Source organism: Oncorhynchus keta, chromosome 28, assembly GCF_023373465.1.
Source record: "Oncorhynchus keta strain PuntledgeMale-10-30-2019 chromosome 28, Oket_V2, whole genome shotgun sequence".
In the NCBI taxonomy this organism is placed as follows: Eukaryota; Metazoa; Chordata; class Actinopteri; order Salmoniformes; family Salmonidae; genus Oncorhynchus; species Oncorhynchus keta.
Genome location: NC_068448.1, coordinates 74,410,077 through 74,428,120, shown reverse-complemented (window position 1 = coordinate 74,428,120; position 18,044 = coordinate 74,410,077). Strand labels below are relative to the sequence as shown.

Genomic DNA, 18,044 nt, shown 5'->3' with positions numbered 1-18,044 from the left:
AGAGGGAGAGGGAAGGAGAGAGGGAGGAGAGGGAAGGAGGGAGGGAGGGAGAGGAAGGAGGGAGGGAGAGAGAGAGAGGAGGGAAGGAGGGAGGGAGGGAGGGAGGGAGGGAGGGGAAGAGGGGAGGGGAGGGAGGGAGGAGAGGGAGGGGAGGGAGGGAGGGAGGAGGGAGGGAGAGGAGGGAAGGAGGGAAGAGAGGGAGAGGGAGAGGAGGGAGGAGAGAGGAGGGAAGGAGGGAGAGAGAGGAGGGAAGGAGGGAGGGAGGGAGAGGGAAGGAGGGAGGGAGAGAGAGAGAGAGGGAAGGAGGGAGGGAGAGAGAGAGAGGGAAGGAGGGAGAGAGAGAGGGAAGGAGAAGTGGGGTTTTGCTGAAACGTGTGCTGCTCTGCTCTGCTCAGCACTAACTGCAATCCATTTCTCTGATACACCATTGGCACATGCTATCCAAATCTTCTTGATTGAGGAAACCAGGGGGAGGAGGGGACAGTGTAAAAAAAGAAGAATGGGGGAGAGATTAGAGAGAGAGACAGAGATAGAGACAGAATAACTTTAAGGCTCAGCCTGTTGGGAAATGAAAACATAGAGAGAGAGAACCTGTCATTAGTCCTCCAACGTCGGTGAAAGATGACACAATTTGACTTGCCAGATTCTCGCATTGGTCACATGGCCCTATAGCTGTGTCTATGTCGCTGGCCTATCATCAACCAGCCTTTCCCTGTCTGTCTGTCTGAGCTACAGCACCATATAACCTAGCACAGAATGGGCTGTTTTCTCGAAGGAACGTCCGTGGATGTCCTCAGATTATTGTCACTCTGGGCCTAGCAGAGAGGCTGACCCCTGGACCCAGAAGGACATTACATTACAGACAGTGTGTTAGACAGAGACAGATGGAACCTCTGGTGGCCCAGAAGGACATTACATTAGAGACAGTGTGTTAGACAGAGACAGATGGAACCTCTGGTGGCCCAGAAGGACATTACATTAGAGACAGTGTGTTAGACAGAGACAGATGGAACCTCTGGTGACCCAGAAGGACATTACATTAGAGACAGTGTGTTAGACAGAGACAGATGGAACCTCTGGTGGCCCAGAAGGACATTACATTAGAGACAGTGTGTTAGACAGAGACAGATGGAACCTCTGGTGGCCCAGAAGGACATTACATTAGAGACAGTGTGTTAGACAGAGACAGATGGAACCTCTGGTGACCCAGAAGGACATTACATTAGAGACAGTGTGTTAGACAGAGACAGATGGAACCTCTGGTGGCCCAGAAGGACATTACATTAGAGACAGTGTGTTAGACAGAGACAGATGGAACCTCTGGTGACCCAGAAGGACATTACATTAGAGACAGTGTGTTAGACAGAGACAGATGGAACCTCTGGTGGCCCAGAAGGACATTACATTAGAGACAGTGTGTTAGACAGAGACAGATGGAACCTCTGGTGGCCCAGAAGGACATTACATTAGAGACAGTGTGTTAGACAGAGACAGATGGAACCTCTGGTGGCCCAGAAGGACATTACATTACAGACAGTGTGTTAGACAGAGACAGATGGAACCTCTGGTGACCCAGAAGGACATTACATTAGAGACAGTGTGTTAGACAGAGACAGATGGAACCTCTGGTGGCCCAGAAGGACATTACATTACAGACAGTGTGTTAGACAGAGACAGATGGAACCTCTGGTGGCCCAGAAGGACATTACATTACAGACAGTGTGTTAGACAGAGACAGATGGAACCTCTGGTGGCCCAGAAGGACATTACATTACAGACAGTGTGTTAGACAGAGACAGATGGAACCTCTGGTGACCCAGAAGGACATTACATTACAGACAGTGTGTTAGACAGAGACAGATGGAACCTCTGGTGGCCCAGAAGGACATTACATTAGAGACAGTGTGTTAGACAGAGACAGATGGAACCTCTGGTGACCCAGAAGGACATTACATTACAGACAGTGTGTTAGACAGAGACAGATGGAACCTCTGGTGACCCAGAAGGACATTACATTACAGACAGTGTGTTAGACAGAGACAGATGGAACCTCTGGTGACCCAGAAGGACATTACATTACAGACAGTGTGTTAGACAGAGACAGATGGAACCTCTGGTGACTTGCCTGCTGGCTCTGTGTGAGATGCTGGTCGGGAGATGTCATGAATGATGCTAAATATACTATTTGAGTTGTTGGGAAAGTTCAAATGTAACATACACTGATGTTTACAGCTCTACATCATAAACCATTGTATTATATATTATGTATGTTTTGACATTTATGAACATAATTCAAATGTTTCATCCATCCACAAATCCTTCCTGCATCGCATTTCAATTCCATATCTAACCACACACCTCTGCTTGTCCCTGTCACTGCCCCTTCCCCTCCTACACACACCTCCCACCAGAACCATGGAGGAGCTGGACCTGAGTCTGAGTGATGCTCTGACGGACAGCGTCCCCCAGGAGGGTCCAGAGGGCCTGGTGGGGAGAGACTTCGTGGCCCAGCTAGAATCCGAGGCCTTCGTTGACCAGGTGGGCGAAACGGTGGGCAAGACCGACTACATCCTCCTGATGGACAATGATGGGATCAGGGCAGGTGAGCTGGCCGGAGGGGGAAGTGGGGATGGGGAGGGGGCATGGGGGAGGTCATTGAGGTCAGTCACTATTACACTAATGGGACAAGAGAAGGTGATTGGTTTGGTTGGTTGATTGATTGATGACAATGGGACATTTGAATGAGCACCTGCCATGCTAATCAACTACTATTTTTCCATGTTGTCTGTCTGTAATTGTGTAATGACTTGGTGCTGCCGATCTTGGCCAGGGCGCTCTTGAAAAATAGATTTCAAATCTCAATGAGCCCTTCCTGGTTAAATAAAGGTGAAAGAAAAAAAATAAATCAAATAAAAACCCTGTCAGCTAACACACATTCCATGATTACTACCCACAGCACTTCTGAAGTTGACCATCACATGGAAAACTGCACACACACAGTCTGCAACTCTGGACAGATTGTCGGGACAATAGACATGGCCTAAAGCTGAGGCACAGTCTGCTGGACACACACACACAAACACACTCCACTAAAATCAGGCCACAGCCGCTGGACTGACACACTGTCAGATCCAAAACGGCAGGCCTTGTCCTGATGTATGGCATTATCAGTCACTTATCTGGAGATGCTTACGTAAGGTTACATAACATTACACACACATCCTGAGAGGAGAGCATTACCCTGAGAGGAGAGCATTACCCTGAGAGGAGAGCATTACTCTGAGAGGAGAGCATTACCCTGAGAGGAGAGCATTACCCTGAGAGGAGAGCATTACTCTGAGAGGGGAGCATTACCCTGAGAGGAGAGCATTACTCTGAGAGGTTAGTATTACTCTGAGAGGAGAGCATTACCCTGAGAGGAGAGCATTACTCTGAGAGGTTAGTATTACCCTGAGAGGAGAGCATTACTCTGAGAGGTTAGTATTACCCTGAGAGGAGAGCATTACTCTGAGAGGTTAGTATTACCCTGAGAGGAGAGCATTACTCTGAGAGGTTAGTATTACCCTGAGAGGAGAGCATTACTCTGAGAGGAGAGCATTACTCTGAGAGGGAGCATTACCCTGAGAGGAGAGCATTACCCTGAGAGGAGAGCATTACTCTGAGAGGTTAGTATTACCCTGAGAGGAGAGCCTTACTCTGAGAGGTTAGTATTACCCTGAGAGGAGAGCATTACTCTGAGAGGTTAGTATTACCCTGAGAGGAGAGCATTACTCTGAGAGGTTAGTATTACCCTGAGATGAGAGCATTACTCTGAGAGGGGAGCATTACTCTGAGAGGGGAGCATTACTCTGAGAGGAGAGCATTACCCTGAGAGGAGAGCATTACCCCTGAGAGAGGAGAGCATTACCCTGAGAGGAGAGCATTACTCTGAGAGGGAGCATTACCCTGAGAGGAGAGCATTACTCTGAGAGGAGAGCATTACTCTGAGAGGTTAGTATTACCCTGAGAGGAGAGCATTACTCTGAGAGGTTAGTATTACCCTGAGAGGAGAGCATTACTCTGAGAGGTTAGTATTACCCTGAGAGGAGAGCATTACTCTGAGAGGTTAGTATTACCCTGAGAGGAGAGCATTACTCTGAGAGGAGAGCATTACTCTGAGAGGGGAGCATTACCCTGAGAGGAGAGCATTACCCTGAGAGGAGAGCATTACTCTGAGAGGTTAGTATTACCCTGAGAGGAGCATTACTCTGAGAGGTTAGTATTACCCTGAGAGGAGAGCATTACTCTGAGAGGTTAGTATTACCCTGAGAGGAGAGCATTACTCTGAGAGGTTAGTATTACCCTGAGAGGAGAGCATTACTCTGAGAGGGGAGCATTACTCTGAGAGGGGAGCATTACTCTGAGAGGAGAGCATTACCCTGAGAGGAGAGCATTACCCTGAGAGGAGAGCATTACCCTGAGAGGAGAGCATTACTCTGAGAGGAGAGCATTACCCTGAGAGGAGAGCATTACTCTGAGAGGAGAGCATTACTCTGAGAGGAGAGCATTACTCTGAGAGGAGAGCATTACTCTGAGAGGAGAGCATTATCCTGAGAGGAGAGCATTACCCTGAGAGGAGAGGATTACTCTGAGAGGAGAGCATTACCTGAGAGGAGAGCATTACTCTGAGAGGAGAGCATTACCTGAGAGGAGCATTACCCTGAGAGGAGAGCATTACCCTGAGAGGGGAGCATTACCCTGAGAGGGAGCATTACTCTGAGAGGAGAGCATTACTCTGAGAGGTTAGTATTACCTGAGAGGAGAGCATTACTCTGAGAGGGGAGCATTACTCTGAGAGGGGAGCATTACTCTGAGAGAAGAGCATTACCCTGAGAGGAGAGCATTTACCCTGAGAGGAGAGCATTACTCTGAGAGGGGAGCATTACTCTGAGAGGAGAGCATTACCCTGAGAGGGGAGCATTACCCCTGAGAGGAGAGCATTACTCTGAGAGGGGAGCATTACCCTGAGAGGAGAGCATTACCCTGAGAGGAGAGCATTACCCTGAGAGGAGAGCATTACTCTGAGAGGAGAGCATTACCCTGAGAGGAGAGCATTACCCTGAGAGGAGAGCATTACTCTGAGAGGGAGCATTACCCTGAGAGGAGAGCATTACTCTGAGAGGTTAGTATTACTCTGAGAGGAGAGCATTACTCTGAGAGGGGAGCATTACCCTGAGAGGAGAGCATTACCCTGAGAGGAGAGCATTACTCTGAGAGGTTAGTATTACCCTGAGAGGAGAGCATTACTCTGAGAGGAGAGCATTACCCTGAGAGGGGGAGCATTACCCTGAGAGGAGAGCATTACTCTGAGAGGGGAGCATTACCCTGAGAGGAGAGCATTACTCTGAGAGGTTAGTATTACCCTGAGAGGAGAGCATTACTCTGAGAGAAGAGCATTACCCTGAGAGGAGAGCATTACTCTGAGAGGTTAGTATTACCCTGAGAGGAGAGCATTACTCTGAGAGGAGAGCATTACTCTGAGAGGGGAGCATTACTCTGAGAGGAGAGCATTACTCTGAGAGGAGAGCATTACTCTGAGAGGAGAGCATTACCCTGAGAGGAGAGCATTACTCTGAGAGGGGAGCATTACTCTGAGAGGAGAGCATTACTCTGAGAGGTTAGTATTACCCTGAGAGGAGAGCATTACTCTGAGAGGAGAGCATTACCCTGAGAGGAGAGCATTACCCTGAGAGGAGAGCATTACCCTGAGAGGAGAGCATTACCCTGAGAGGAGAGCATTACTCTGAGAGGAGAGTATTACCCTGAGAGGAGAGCATTACTCTAAGAGGAGAGCATTACCCTGAGAGGAGAGCATTACTCTGAGAGGGGGCATTACCTGAGAGGAGAGCATTACTCTGAGAGGAGAGCATTACTCTGAGAGGAGAGCATTACCCTGAGAGGAGAGCATTACTCTGAGAGGAGAGCATTACTCTGAGAGGAGAGCATTACTCTAAGAGGAGAGCATTACCCTGAGAGGAGAGAATTATTCTGAGAGGAAAGCATTACTCTGAGAGGAGAGCATTACCCTGAGAGGAGAGCATTACTCTGAGAGGGGAGCATTACCCTCGAGAGGGGAGCATTACTCTGAGAGGAGAGCATTACCCTGAGAGGAGAGCATTACCCCTGAGAGGAGAGCATTACTCTGAGAGGGAGCATTACTCTGAGAGGAGAGCATTACCCTGAGAGGGAGCATTACCCTGAGAGGAGAGCATTACTCTGAGAGGGGAGCATTACCCTGAGAGGAGAGCATTACCCTGAGAGGAGAGCATTACCCTGAGAGGAGAGCATTACTCTGAGAGGAGAGCATTACCCTGAGAGGAGAGCATTACCCTGAGAGGAGAGCATTACTCTGAGAGGGGAGCATTACCCTGAGAGGAGAGCATTACTCTGAGAGGTTAGTATTACTCTGAGAGGAGAGCATTACTCTGAGAGGGAGCATTACCCTGAGAGGAGAGCATTACCCTGAGAGGAGAGCATTACTCTGAGAGGTTAGTATTACCCTGAGAGGAGAGCATTACTCTGAGAGGAGAGCATTACCCTGAGAGGGGAGCATTACCTGAGAGGAGAGCATTACTCTGAGAGGGGAGCATTACCCTGAGAGGAGAGCATTACTCTGAGAGGTTAGTATTACCCTGAGAGGAGAGCATTACTCTGAGAGAAGAGCATTACCCTGAGAGGAGAGCATTACTCTGAGAGGTTAGTATTACCCTGAGAGGAGAGCATTACTCTGAGAGGAGAGCATTACTCTGAGAGGGAGCATTACTCTGAGAGGAGAGCATTACTCTGAGAGGAGAGCATTACTCTGAGAGGAGAGACATTTGAGAGGAGAGCATTGCCCTGAGAGGGGAGCATTACTCTGAGAGGAGAGCATTACTCTGAGAGGTTAGTATTACCCTGAGAGGAGAGCATTACTCTGAGAGGAGAGCATTACCCTGAGAGGAGAGCATTACCCTGAGAGGAGAGCATTACCCTGAGAGGGGAGCATTACCTGAGAGGAGAGCATTACTCTGAGAGGGGAGCATTACCCTGAGAGGAGAGCATTACCCTGAGAGGAGAGCATTACTCTGAGAGGAGAGCATTACTCTGAGAGGGGAGCATTACCCTGAGAGGGGAGCATTACTCTGAGATGAGAGCATTACCCTGAGAGGAGAGCATTACTCTGAGAGGAGAGCATTACTCTGAGAGGGGAGCATTACCCTGAGAGGAGAGCATTACCCTGAGAGGAGAGCATTACTCTGAGAGGTTAGTATTACTCTGAGAGGAGAGCATTACCCTGAGAGGAGAGCATTACTCTGAGAGGGGAGCATTACCCCGAGAGGGGAGCATTACCCTGAGAGGAGAGCATTATCCTGAAAGGAGAGCATTACTCTGAGAGGAGAGCATTACCCTGAGAGGGGAGCATTATCCTGAAAGGACAGCATTACCCTGAGAGGAGAGCATTGCCCTGAGAGGTTAGTATTACCCTGAGAGGTTAGTATTACCCTGAGAGGGGAGCATTACCCTGAGAGGGGAGCATTATTCTGAGAGGAGATCATTACCCTGAGAGGGGAGCATTATCCTGAAAGGATAGCATTACTCTGAGAGGAGAGCGTTATCCTGAGAGGGGAGCATTATCCTGAAAGGACAGCATTACCCTGAGAGGAGAGCATTACCCTGAGAGGAGAGCATTACCCTGATAGGAGAGCATTACCCTGAGAGGTTAGTATTACCCTGAGAGGGAGCATTACCCTGAGAGGAGAGTATTACTCTGAGAGGAGAGCATTACCCTGAGAGGGGAGCATTACCCTGAGAGGAAAGTCTTACACCTCAATACACCATGACCTCAGCCACCCCTCCTTCACTGAGCACTGCCCCCTGGCTAGGAAGGATGTGCACTTGGAAGCCCGTAGGAGCATAAATTCTAAGTTATTCACTGTAGGCTAATTAGCTTCTATAGTTCTATTTATTTAACCAGGTAGGCTAGTTGAGAACAAGTTCTCATTTACAACTGCGACCTGGCCAAGATAAAGCGTAGCAATTCGACACATACAACAACACAGAGTTACACATGGAAATAACAAAACATACAGTCAATAATACAATAGAACAAAAGAAAACAAAAAGTCTATATACAGTGAGTGCAAATGAGGTAAGTTAAGGAAATAAATAGGCCATGGTGGCGAAGTAATTACAATATAGCAATTAAACACTGGAATGGTAGATCGGCAGAAGATGAATGTGCAAGTAGAGATACTGGGGTGCAAAGGAGCAAAATAAATAAATAAATATATACCAGTATGGGGATGAGGTAGGTAGATAGATGGGCTGTTTACAGATGGGCTATGTACAGGTCGGTCCTGGTCGCTTCCCTAGATGGGAGACCAGGTGGTGTTGGAGGGCCAGTAGGAGGCACTCTTTCCTCTGGTCTAAAAAAATATCCCAGGGCAGTGATTGGGGACATTGCCCTGTGTAGGCTGCTGTCTTTCAGATGGGACATTAAACAGGTCTCCTGACTCTCTGTGGTCACTAAAGATCCCGTGGTACTCATTGTAAAAGTAGGGGTGTTAACCCCGGTGTCCTGGCTAAATTCCCAATCTGGCCCTCATACCATCATGGTCACCTAATCATCCCCAGTTTACAATTGTCTCATTCGTCCCCCTCCTCTCCCCTGTAACTATTCCCCAGGTTGTTGCTGTAAATGACAATGTTTTTTCAGTCAGTTTACCTGGTAAATAAACATACTGACACACCTTGTTGGGTGTATGTGTGTGTTCAAGCAGAAAGCTAATAGGTAGTTGGGTCTAATGTGTGTGTGCGAGCAGGCCGCCCAAGGGGCACAACAACCTGGTAAGAGTTCATTCCCAGAATTCTTCTGTCCTTGGCGACTCTGAAAGTACCACCTGACTGTGCTCACTTCCCTCCATCCTCTTTTACTTCCTGTGTCCTCGTCCTTCTCTTCTTGTATTGCACTTATTTCTCCTTGTTGAGTGTTTTGAGTGTGTGTGTAGCTCCTTTCATTCTTTTATAGTCAACCAAGGACTTTCAGGTCAGGATGTGAAGTTAGTTATATGTTGGCTGGACTTTGAGGTTCATCGACATCCTGTGATGCTCACATAAGAGCACAAGGCCTTTAATTGGTCTTTAATTTCCTCTCTTCTCAGATTGTTTATAGAAAAACATATTTACCTTGTCCTGTCTCTGAGGATGAGTAGCTGTTGCTAATGTCCGCAGTAAACCAATAGAATCGTCTGGATTCTTATTGATGCTTTGTGTATAAGAACCTTGAAGTGACAGGATAAACAGTCTGTTTCTCGTGAGCATTCACATTGCACTTTCACTGCCATCCACTGCCCTGGATCGCTTCAGGTTCTGTAGGGCTGCCGTGGATCGCTTCAGGTTCTGTAGGGCTGCCGTGGATCGCTTCAGGTTCTGTAGGGCTGCCGTGGATCGCTTCAGGTTCTGTAGGGCTGCCGTGGATCGCTTCAGGTTCTGTAGGGCTGCCGTGGATCGCTTCAGGTTCTGTAGGGCTGCCGTGGATCGCTTCAGGTTCTGTAGGTCTGCCGTGAATCGCTTCAGGTTCTGTAGGTCTGCCGTAGATCGCTTCAGGTTCTGTAGGTCTGCCGTGGATCGCTTCAGGTTCTGTAGGTCTGCCGTGAATCGCTTCAGGTTCTGTAGGTCTGCCGTGAATCGCTTCAGGTTCTGTAGGGCTGCCATGGATCATTTCAGGTTCTGTAGGTCTGCCGTGGATCGCTTCAGTTTCTGTACGGCTGCAGTGGATCGTTTCAGGTTCTGTAGGGCTGCCGTGGATTGATTCAGTTTCTGAACTTCTGCCGTGGAACGTTTCAGGTTCTGAAGGGCTGCCGTGGATCGTTTCTGGTTCTGAATGGCTGCCGTGGATCGCTTCAGGTTCTGTAGGTCTGCCGTGGATCGTTTCAGGTTCTGTAGGGCTGCCGTGGATTGATTCAGTTTCTGAACTGCTGCCATGGAACGTTTCAGGTTCTGAAGGGCTGCCGTGGATCGCTTCAGGTTCTGTAGGTCTGCCGTGGATTGCTTCAGGTTCTGTAGGGCTGCCGTGGATCGTTTCAGTTTCTGAAGGGCTGCCGTGGATCGCTTCAGGTTCTCTAGGGCTGCCGTGGATCGCTTCAGGTTTTGTAGGGCTGACGTGGATCGCTTCGGGTTCTGTAGGTTGCCGTGGATCGCTTCAGGTTCTGTAGGTCTGCCGTGGATCGTTTCAGGTTCTGTAGGGCTGCCATGGATCACTTCAGGTTCTGTAGGGCTGCCGTGGATCGCTTCAGGTTCTGTAGGGCTGCCGTGGATCGCTTCAGGTTCTGTAGGGCTGCCATGGATCGCTTCAGGTTCTGTAGGTCTGCCGTGAATCGCTTCAGGTTCTGTAGGTCTGCCGTAGATCGCTTCAGGTTCTGTAGGTCTGCCGTGGATCGCTTCAGGTTCTGTAGGTCTGCCGTGAATCGCTTCAGGTTCTGTAGGTCTGCCGTGAATCGCTTCAGGTTCTGTAGGGCTGCCATGGATCGCTTCAGTTTCTGAAGGGCTGCCGTGGATCGCTTCAGTTTCTGAAGGTCTGCCTTGGATCGCTTCAGTTTCTATAGGTCTGCCGTAGATCGCTTCAGGTTCTGTAGGTCTGCCGTAGATCGCTTCAGGTTCTGTAGGTCTGCCGTGGATCGCTTCAGGTTCTTTAGGGCTGCCGTGGATCGTTTCAGGTTCTGTAGGGCTGCCGTGGATTGCTTCAGGTTCTGTAGGGCTGCCGTGGATCATTTCAGGTTCTGTAGGTCTGCCGTGGATCGCTTCAGTTTCTGTACGGCTGCAGTGGATCGTTTCAGGTTCTGTAGGGCTGCCGTGGATTGATTCAGTTTCTGAACTGCTGCCGTGGAACGTTTCAGGTTCTGAAGGGCTGCCGTGGATCGTTTCTGGTTCTGAAGGGCTGCCGTGGATCGCTTCAGGTTCTGTAGGTCTGCCGTGGATCGTTTCAGGTTCTGTAGGGCTGCCGTGGATTGATTCAGTTTCTGAACTGCTGCCGTGGAACGTTTCAGGTTCTGAAGGGCTGCCGTGGATCGTTTCTGGTTCTGAAGGGCTGCCGTGATCGCTTCAGGTTCTGTAGGTCTGCCGTGATTGCTTCAGGTTCTGTAGGGCTGCCGTGATCGCTTTCAGTTTCTGAAGGGCAGCCGTGATCGCCTCAGGTTCTCTAGGGCTGCCGTGGATCGCTTCAGGTTTTGTAGGGCTGACGTGGATCGCTTCGGGTTCTGTAGGTTGCCGTGGATCGCTTCAGGTTCTGTAGGTCTGCCGTGGATCGTTTCAGGTTCTGTAGGGCTGCCGTGGATCGCTTCAAGTTCTGTAGGGCTGCCGTGGATCGCTTCAGGTTCTGTAGGTTTGCTGTGTATTGCTTCAGGTTTTGTAGGGCTGCCGTGGATCATTTCAGGTTCTGTAGGTCTGCCGTGGATCGTTTCAGTTTCTGTAGGGCTGCCGTGGATCATTTCAGGTTCTGTAGGGCTGCCGTGGATCATTTCAGGTTCTGTAGGTCTGCCGTGGATTGATTCAGTTTCTGAACTTCTGCCGTGGAACGTTTCAGGTTCTGAAGGGCTGCCGTGGATCGTTTCTGGTTCTGAATGGCTGCCGTGGATCGCTTCAGGTTCTGTAGGTCTGCCGTGGATCGTTTCAGGTTCTGTAGGGCTGCCGTGGATTGATTCAGTTTCTGAACTGCTGCCATGGAACGTTTCAGGTTCTGAAGGGCTGCCGTGGATCGCTTCAGGTTCTGTAGGTCTGCCGTGGATTGCTTCAGGTTCTGTAGGGCTGCCATGGATCACTTCAGGTTCTGTAGGGCTGCCGTGGATCGCTTCAGGTTCTGTAGGGCTGCCGTGGATCGCTTCAGGTTCTGTAGGGCTGCCATGGATCGCTTCAGGTTCTGTAGGTCTGCCGTGAATCGCTTCAGGTTCTGTAGGTCTGCCATAGATCGCTTCAGGTTCTGTAGGTCTGCCGTGGATCGCTTCAGGTTCTGTAGGTCTGCCGTGAATCGCTTCAGGTTCTGTAGGTCTGCCGTGAATCGCTTCAGGTTCTGTAGGGCTGCCATGGATCGCTTCAGTTTCTGAAGGGCTGCCGTGGATCGCTTCAGTTTCTGAAGGTCTGCCTTGGATCGCTTCAGTTTCTATAGGTCTGCCGTAGATCGCTTCAGGTTCTGTAGGTCTGCCGTAGATCGCTTCAGGTTCTGTAGGTCTGCCGTGGATCGCTTCAGGTTCTTTAGGGCTGCCGTGGATCGTTTCAGGTTCTGTAGGGCTGCCGTGGATTGCTTCAGGTTCTGTAGGGCTGCCGTGGATCATTTCAGGTTCTGTAGGTCTGCCGTGGATCGCTTCAGTTTCTGTACGGCTGCAGTGGATCGTTTCAGGTTCTGTAGGGCTGCCGTGGATTGATTCAGTTTCTGAACTGCTGCCGTGGAACGTTTCAGGTTCTGAAGGGCTGCCGTGGATCGTTTCTGGTTCTGAAGGGCTGCCGTGGATCGCTTCAGGTTCTGTAGGTCTGCCGTGGATCGTTTCAGGTTCTGTAGGGCTGCCGTGGATTGATTCAGTTTCTGAACTGCTGCCGTGGAACGTTTCAGGTTCTGAAGGGCTGCCGTGGATCGTTTCTGGTTCTGAAGGGCTGCCGTGGATCGCTTCAGGTTCTGTAGGTCTGCCGTGGATTGCTTCAGGTTCTGTAGGGCTGCCGTGGATCGTTTCAGTTTCTGAAGGGCTGCCGTGGATCGCTTCAGGTTCTCTAGGGCTGCCGTGGATCGCATCAGGTTTTGTAGGGCTGACGTGGATCGCTTCGGGTTCTGTAGGTTGCCGTGGATCGCTTCAGGTTCTGTAGGTCTGCCGTGGATCGTTTCAGGTTCTGTAGGGCTGCCGTGGATCGCTTCAAGTTCTGTAGGGCTGCCGTGGATCGCTTCAGGTTCTGTAGGTTTGCTGTGTATTGCTTCAGGTTCTGTAGGGCTGCCGTGGATCATTTCAGGTTCTGTAGGTCTGCCGTGGATCGTTTCAGTTTCTGTAGGGCTGCCGTGGATCATTTCAGGTTCTGTAGGGCTGCCGTGGATCATTTCAGGTTCTGTAGGTCTGCCGTGGATCGTTGCAGGTTCTGAAGGGCTGTCTCTGCTCTCTAATCCATTTGTAGACCCAGTTGAATTCGATTGACCAGTTTTGAGCCTTCCCTCTGAAATGGGGTTCTGTGTGAATAGATTGGTACTAGTGTGTTCTCATAATCTGATGAAAGCTTCATTAGTGTCTGATCCTCTTCCTCCTCTGAGGTAATTAACTAACTGGAGGGAGACTAATGCTGCCTCTGTGGGCAGCCCTTCTAATTACCCACTAACCATCGCTGTAGGAGGTCTGCAGATATTTCATACATTTCAACAGTGTAAGGGGAATTCCACTTCCTGTCAATTGTTTCCCCAAATTCTTTTTTTTTGTGGAGGCCACGATTTAGCAGTGACTGTGCACCGCTGCTAAATGCATATAGGGGAAACACTTGGTGTGTGTTTTGTACAAAAAAATGAATTTATTTATATAGCCCTTCGTACATCAGCTGATATCTCAAAGTGCTGTACAGAAACCCAGCCTAAAACCCCAAACAGCAAGCAATGCAGGTGTTGAAGCACGTTGGCTATGAAAAACTCCCTAGAAAGGCCAAAACCTAGGAAGAAACCTAGAGAGGAACCAGGCTATGAGGAGTGGCCAGTCCTCTTCTGGCTGTGCCGGGTGGAGATTATAACAGAACATGGCCAAGATGTTCAAATGTTCATAAATGACCAGCATGGTCAAATGATAGGTCTGGGACAGGAAGGACGTACGGTGAAGAGTTATGCATGCTCACGTTTTCTGTTAATTTAATCTTATTTCTTGTTTGTTAAAAAATATTTTGCATCTTCAAAGTGGTAGACATGTTGTGTAAATCAAATGATACAAACCCCCTAAAAAATCAATTTTAATTCCAGGTTGTAAGGCAACAAAATAGGAAAAATGCCAAGGTGGGTGAATACTTTCACAAGGCACTGTAAGTAGTAACTAGGTCAGAGAGTTAGGAACGTAGAGACAGAGGCCCCAGAAACCCTAAGCTTGAGAGCCATGAGGAGTGTGTTTGTGTCTGTGGTTATTCATACGTATACGCCTGTGTGTATATCTGCCGCTGGCTGAGATGCATGTATGTTACTGCATAGTGAGAAGGCTGGGGAGGCCTCCCGGGTGGTGCAGTGTTCAAGGGCGCTATACTGCAGCGCCAGCTGTGCCACCAGAGACTCTGTGTTCGCGCCCAAGCTCTGTCTTAACCGGCCGCGACCGGGAGGTCCGTGGGGCGATGCACCGGGTTTGGTCGGGGGGATATCCCTGTCTCATCGCGCACCAGCGACTCCTGTGGCGGACCGGGCGCAGTGCGCTAACCAAGGTTGCCAGGTGCACGGTGTTTCCTCCGACACATTGGTGCGGCTGGCTTCCGGGGTTGGATGGCGCTGTGTTAAGAAGCAGTGCGGCTTGGTTAGGTTGTGTATCGGAGGACGCATGACTTTCAACCTTCGTCTCACCCGAGCCCGTACGGGAGTTGTAGCGATGAGACAAGATAGTATCTACGAAATTGGGGAGAAAAAGGGGTAAAATTCAACAAAAATAAATAAATAAAAAGAGAAGGCTGGGGAGGGGATGGAGCTGACAGATCTGGTCCTGGGGAGGGGGATGGGTTGGAGTTGACAGATCTGGTCCTGGGGAGGGATTGGTTGGAGTTGACAGATCTGGTCCTGTTGGGAGGGGATGGGTTGAGTTGACAGATCTGGTCCTGGGGAGGGATGGGTTGGAGTTGACAGATCTGGTCCTGGGGAGGGAGAGTTGGTTGGAGTTGGGGATCTGGTCCTGGGGAGGGATGGGTTGGAGTTGACAGATCTGGTCCTGGGGAGGGGATGGGTTGGAGTTGACAGATCTGGTCCTGGGGAGGGATGGGTTGGAGTTGACAGATCTGGTCCTGGGGAGGGATGGGTTGGAGTTGACAGATCTGGTCCTGGGGAGGGGATGGGTTGGAGTTGACAGATCTGGTCCTGGGGAGGGGTTGGGTTGGAGTTGACAGATCTGGTCCTGGGGAGGGGTTGGGTTGGAGTTGACAGATCTGGTCCTGGGGAGGGGATGGGTTGGAGTTGACAGATCTGGTCCTGGGGAGGGATGGGTTGGAGTTGACAGATCTGGTCCTGGGGAGGGGTGGGTTGGAGTTGACAGATCTGGTCCTGGGGAGGGGAGGGTTGGAGTTGACAGATCTGGTCCTGGGGAGGGGTTGGGTTGGAGTTGACAGATCTGGTCCTGGGGAGGGGTTGGGTTGGAGTTGACAGATCTGGTCCTGGGGAGGATGGGTTGGAGTTGACAGATCTGGTCCTGGGGAGGGATGGGTTGGAGTTGACAGATCTGGGGGGAGGGGATGGGTTGGAGTTGACAGATCTGGTCCTGGGGAGGGGATGGGTTGGAGTTGACCGATCTGGTCCTGGGGAGGGGATGGGTTGGAGTTGACAGATCTGGTCCTGGGGAGGGGATGGGTTGGAGTTGACAGATCTGGTCCTGGGGAGGGGATGGGTTGGAGTTGACAGATCTGGTCCTGGGGAGGGGTTGGGTTGGAGTTGACAGATCTGGTCCTGGGGAGGGGATGGGTTGGAGTTGACAGATCTGGTCCTGGGGGGAGGGGATGGGTTGGGGTGGAGTTGACAGATCTGGTCCTGGGGAGGGGATGGGTTGGAGTTGACAGATCTGGTCCTGGGGAGGGGTTGGGTTGGAGTTGACAGATCTGGTCCTGGGGAGGGGATGGGTTGGAGTTGACAGATCTGGTCCTGGGAGGGGATGGGTTGGAGGACAGATCTGGTCCTGGGGAGGGATGGGTTGGAGTTGACAGATCTGGTCCTGGGGAGGGGATGGGGGTCCTGGAGTTGGAGTTGACAGATCTGGTGGGTTGGAGCCTGGGGGGAGGGGATGGGTTGGGTTGGAGTTGACAGATCTGGTCCTGGGGAGGGGATGGGTTGGAGTTGACAGATCTGGTCCTGGGGAGGGATGGGTTGGAGTTGACAGATCTGGTCCTGTTGGGAGGGGATGGTCTGGAGTTGACAGATCTGGTCCTGGGGAGGGGTTGGGTTGGAGTTGACAGATCTGGTCCCGGGAGGGGTTGGGTTGGAGTTGACAGATCTGGTCCTGGGGAGGGATGGGTTGGAGTTGACAGATCTGGTCCGGTTGGGAGGATGGTCTGGAGTTGACAGATCTGGTCCTGGGGAGGGGATGGGTTGGAGTTGACAGATCTGGTCCGGTTGGGAGGGATGGTCTGGAGTTGACAGATCTGGTCCTGGGGAGGGGATGGGTTGACAGATCTGGTCCGTGGGAGGGGATGGTTGGAGTTGACAGATCTGGTCCTGGGGAGGGGATGGGTTGGGTTGGAGTTGACAGATCTGGTCCTGGGGAGGGGTTAAGGTTCTGGTCCTGGGGATGTGGGGTTGACAGATCTGGTCCTGGGGAGGGGATGGGTTGGGGTTGACAGATCTGACCTGGGGAGGGGATGGGTTGGAGTTGACAGATCTGGTCCTGGGGAGGGGATGGGTTGGAGTTGACAGATCTGGTCCTGGGGAGGGATGGGTTGGAGTTGACAGATCTGGTCCTGGGGAGGGATGGGTTGGAGTTGACAGATCTGGTCCTGGGGAGGGGATGGGTTGGAGTTGACAGATCTGGTCCTGGGGAGGGGATGGGTTGGAGTTGACAGATCTGGTCCTGGGGAGGGGATGGATTGGGGTTGACAGATCTGGTCCTGGGGAGGGGATGGGTTGGGGATTGACAGATCTGGTCCTGGGGAGGGGTGGATGGGGTTGACAGATCTGGTCCTGGGGAGGGGATGGGTTGGGGTTGACAGATCTGGTCCTGGGGAGGGGATGGGTTGGAGTTGACAGATCTGGTCCTGGGGAGGGGATGGGTTGGGGTGGAGTTGACAGATCTGGTCCTGGGGAGGGGATGGGTTGGAGTTGACAGATCTGGTCCTGGGGAGGGGATGGGTTGGAGTTGACAGATCTGGTCCTGGGGATGGGTTGGAGTTGACAGATCTGGTCCTGGGGAGGGGATGGGTCTGGAGTTGACAGATCTGGTCCTGGGGATGGGTTGGAGTTGACAGATCTGGTCCTGGGGAGGGGATGGGTTGGAGTTGACAGATCTGGTCCTGGGGGATTGGGTTGGAGTTGACAGATCTGGTCCTGGGGAGGGGATGGGGTCCTTGGAGTTGACAGATCTGGTCCTGGGGAGGGGATGGGTTGGAGTTGACTGGTCCTGGGGAGGGATGGGTTGGAGTTGACAGATCTGGTCCTGGGGAGGGGGATGGGTTGGAGTTGACAGATCTGGTCCTGGGGAGGGGTTGGGTTGGAGTTGACAGATCTGGTCCTGGGGAGGGGTTGGGTTGGAGTTGACAGATCTGGTCCTGGGGAGGGGGATGGGTTGGAGTTGACCGATCTGGGTCCTGGGGAGGGGATGGGTTGGAGTTGACAGATCTGGTCCTGGGGGAGGGGATGGGTTGGAGTTGACAGATCTGGTCCTGGGGGAGGGGATGGGTTGGAGTTGACAGATCTGGTCCTGGGAGGATGGGTTGGAGCGACAGATCTGGTCCTTGGGAGGGGATGGGTTGGAGTTGACAGATCTGGTCCTGTTGGGAGGGGATGGGTTGGAGTTGACAGATCTGGTCCTGGGAGGGGATGGGTTGGAGTTGACAGATCTGGTCCGGTTGGGAGGGGATGGGTTGGAGTTGACAGATCTGGTCCTAGGGGAGGGGATGGGTTGGAGTTGACAGATCTGGTCCTGGGGAGGGGTTGGGTTGGAGTTGACAGATCTGGTCCTGGGGAGGATGGGTTGGAGTTGACAGATCTGGTCCTGGGGAGGGATGGGATGGGAGTTGACAGATCTGGTCCTGGGGAGGGGATGGGTTGGAGTTGACAGATCTGGTCCTGGGGAGGGGATGGGGTTGGGTTTGAGTTGACAGATCTGGTCCTGGGGAGGGGATGGGTT

At 51.5% G+C, this 18,044-nt stretch overlaps 1 protein-coding gene and 1 long non-coding RNA gene across 5 annotated transcripts in view; one reads left to right on the top strand and one right to left on the bottom strand.

The window, feature by feature from the left end:
• Positions 1–18,044, top strand: part of LOC118377604 (microtubule-associated protein 4-like) — a 196,555-nt gene that overhangs the window by 36,557 nt on the left and 141,954 nt on the right. The window contains exon 2 of the mRNA XM_052483937.1: positions 2,412–2,602. Within this exon, the coding sequence (XP_052339897.1) occupies positions 2,416–2,602 (187 nt within the window). The 5' untranslated portion in view covers positions 2,412–2,415. The remainder of the gene's footprint in view (positions 1–2,411; positions 2,603–18,044) is intronic.
• Positions 954–2,092, bottom strand: LOC127912903 (uncharacterized). 4 transcript variants are annotated; one of them, XR_008083979.1, is made up of 5 exons: positions 1,807–2,092; positions 1,563–1,623; positions 1,319–1,379; positions 1,197–1,257; positions 954–1,074 (listed from the first exon to the last, which is right to left on the bottom strand). It is a non-coding gene; the product is annotated as an uncharacterized LOC127912903 (long non-coding RNA). The 4 variants fall into 4 exon arrangements; XR_008083978.1 differs by lacking the exon at positions 1,563–1,623; XR_008083977.1 differs by lacking the exon at positions 954–1,074 and having other exon boundaries at positions 1,136–1,379.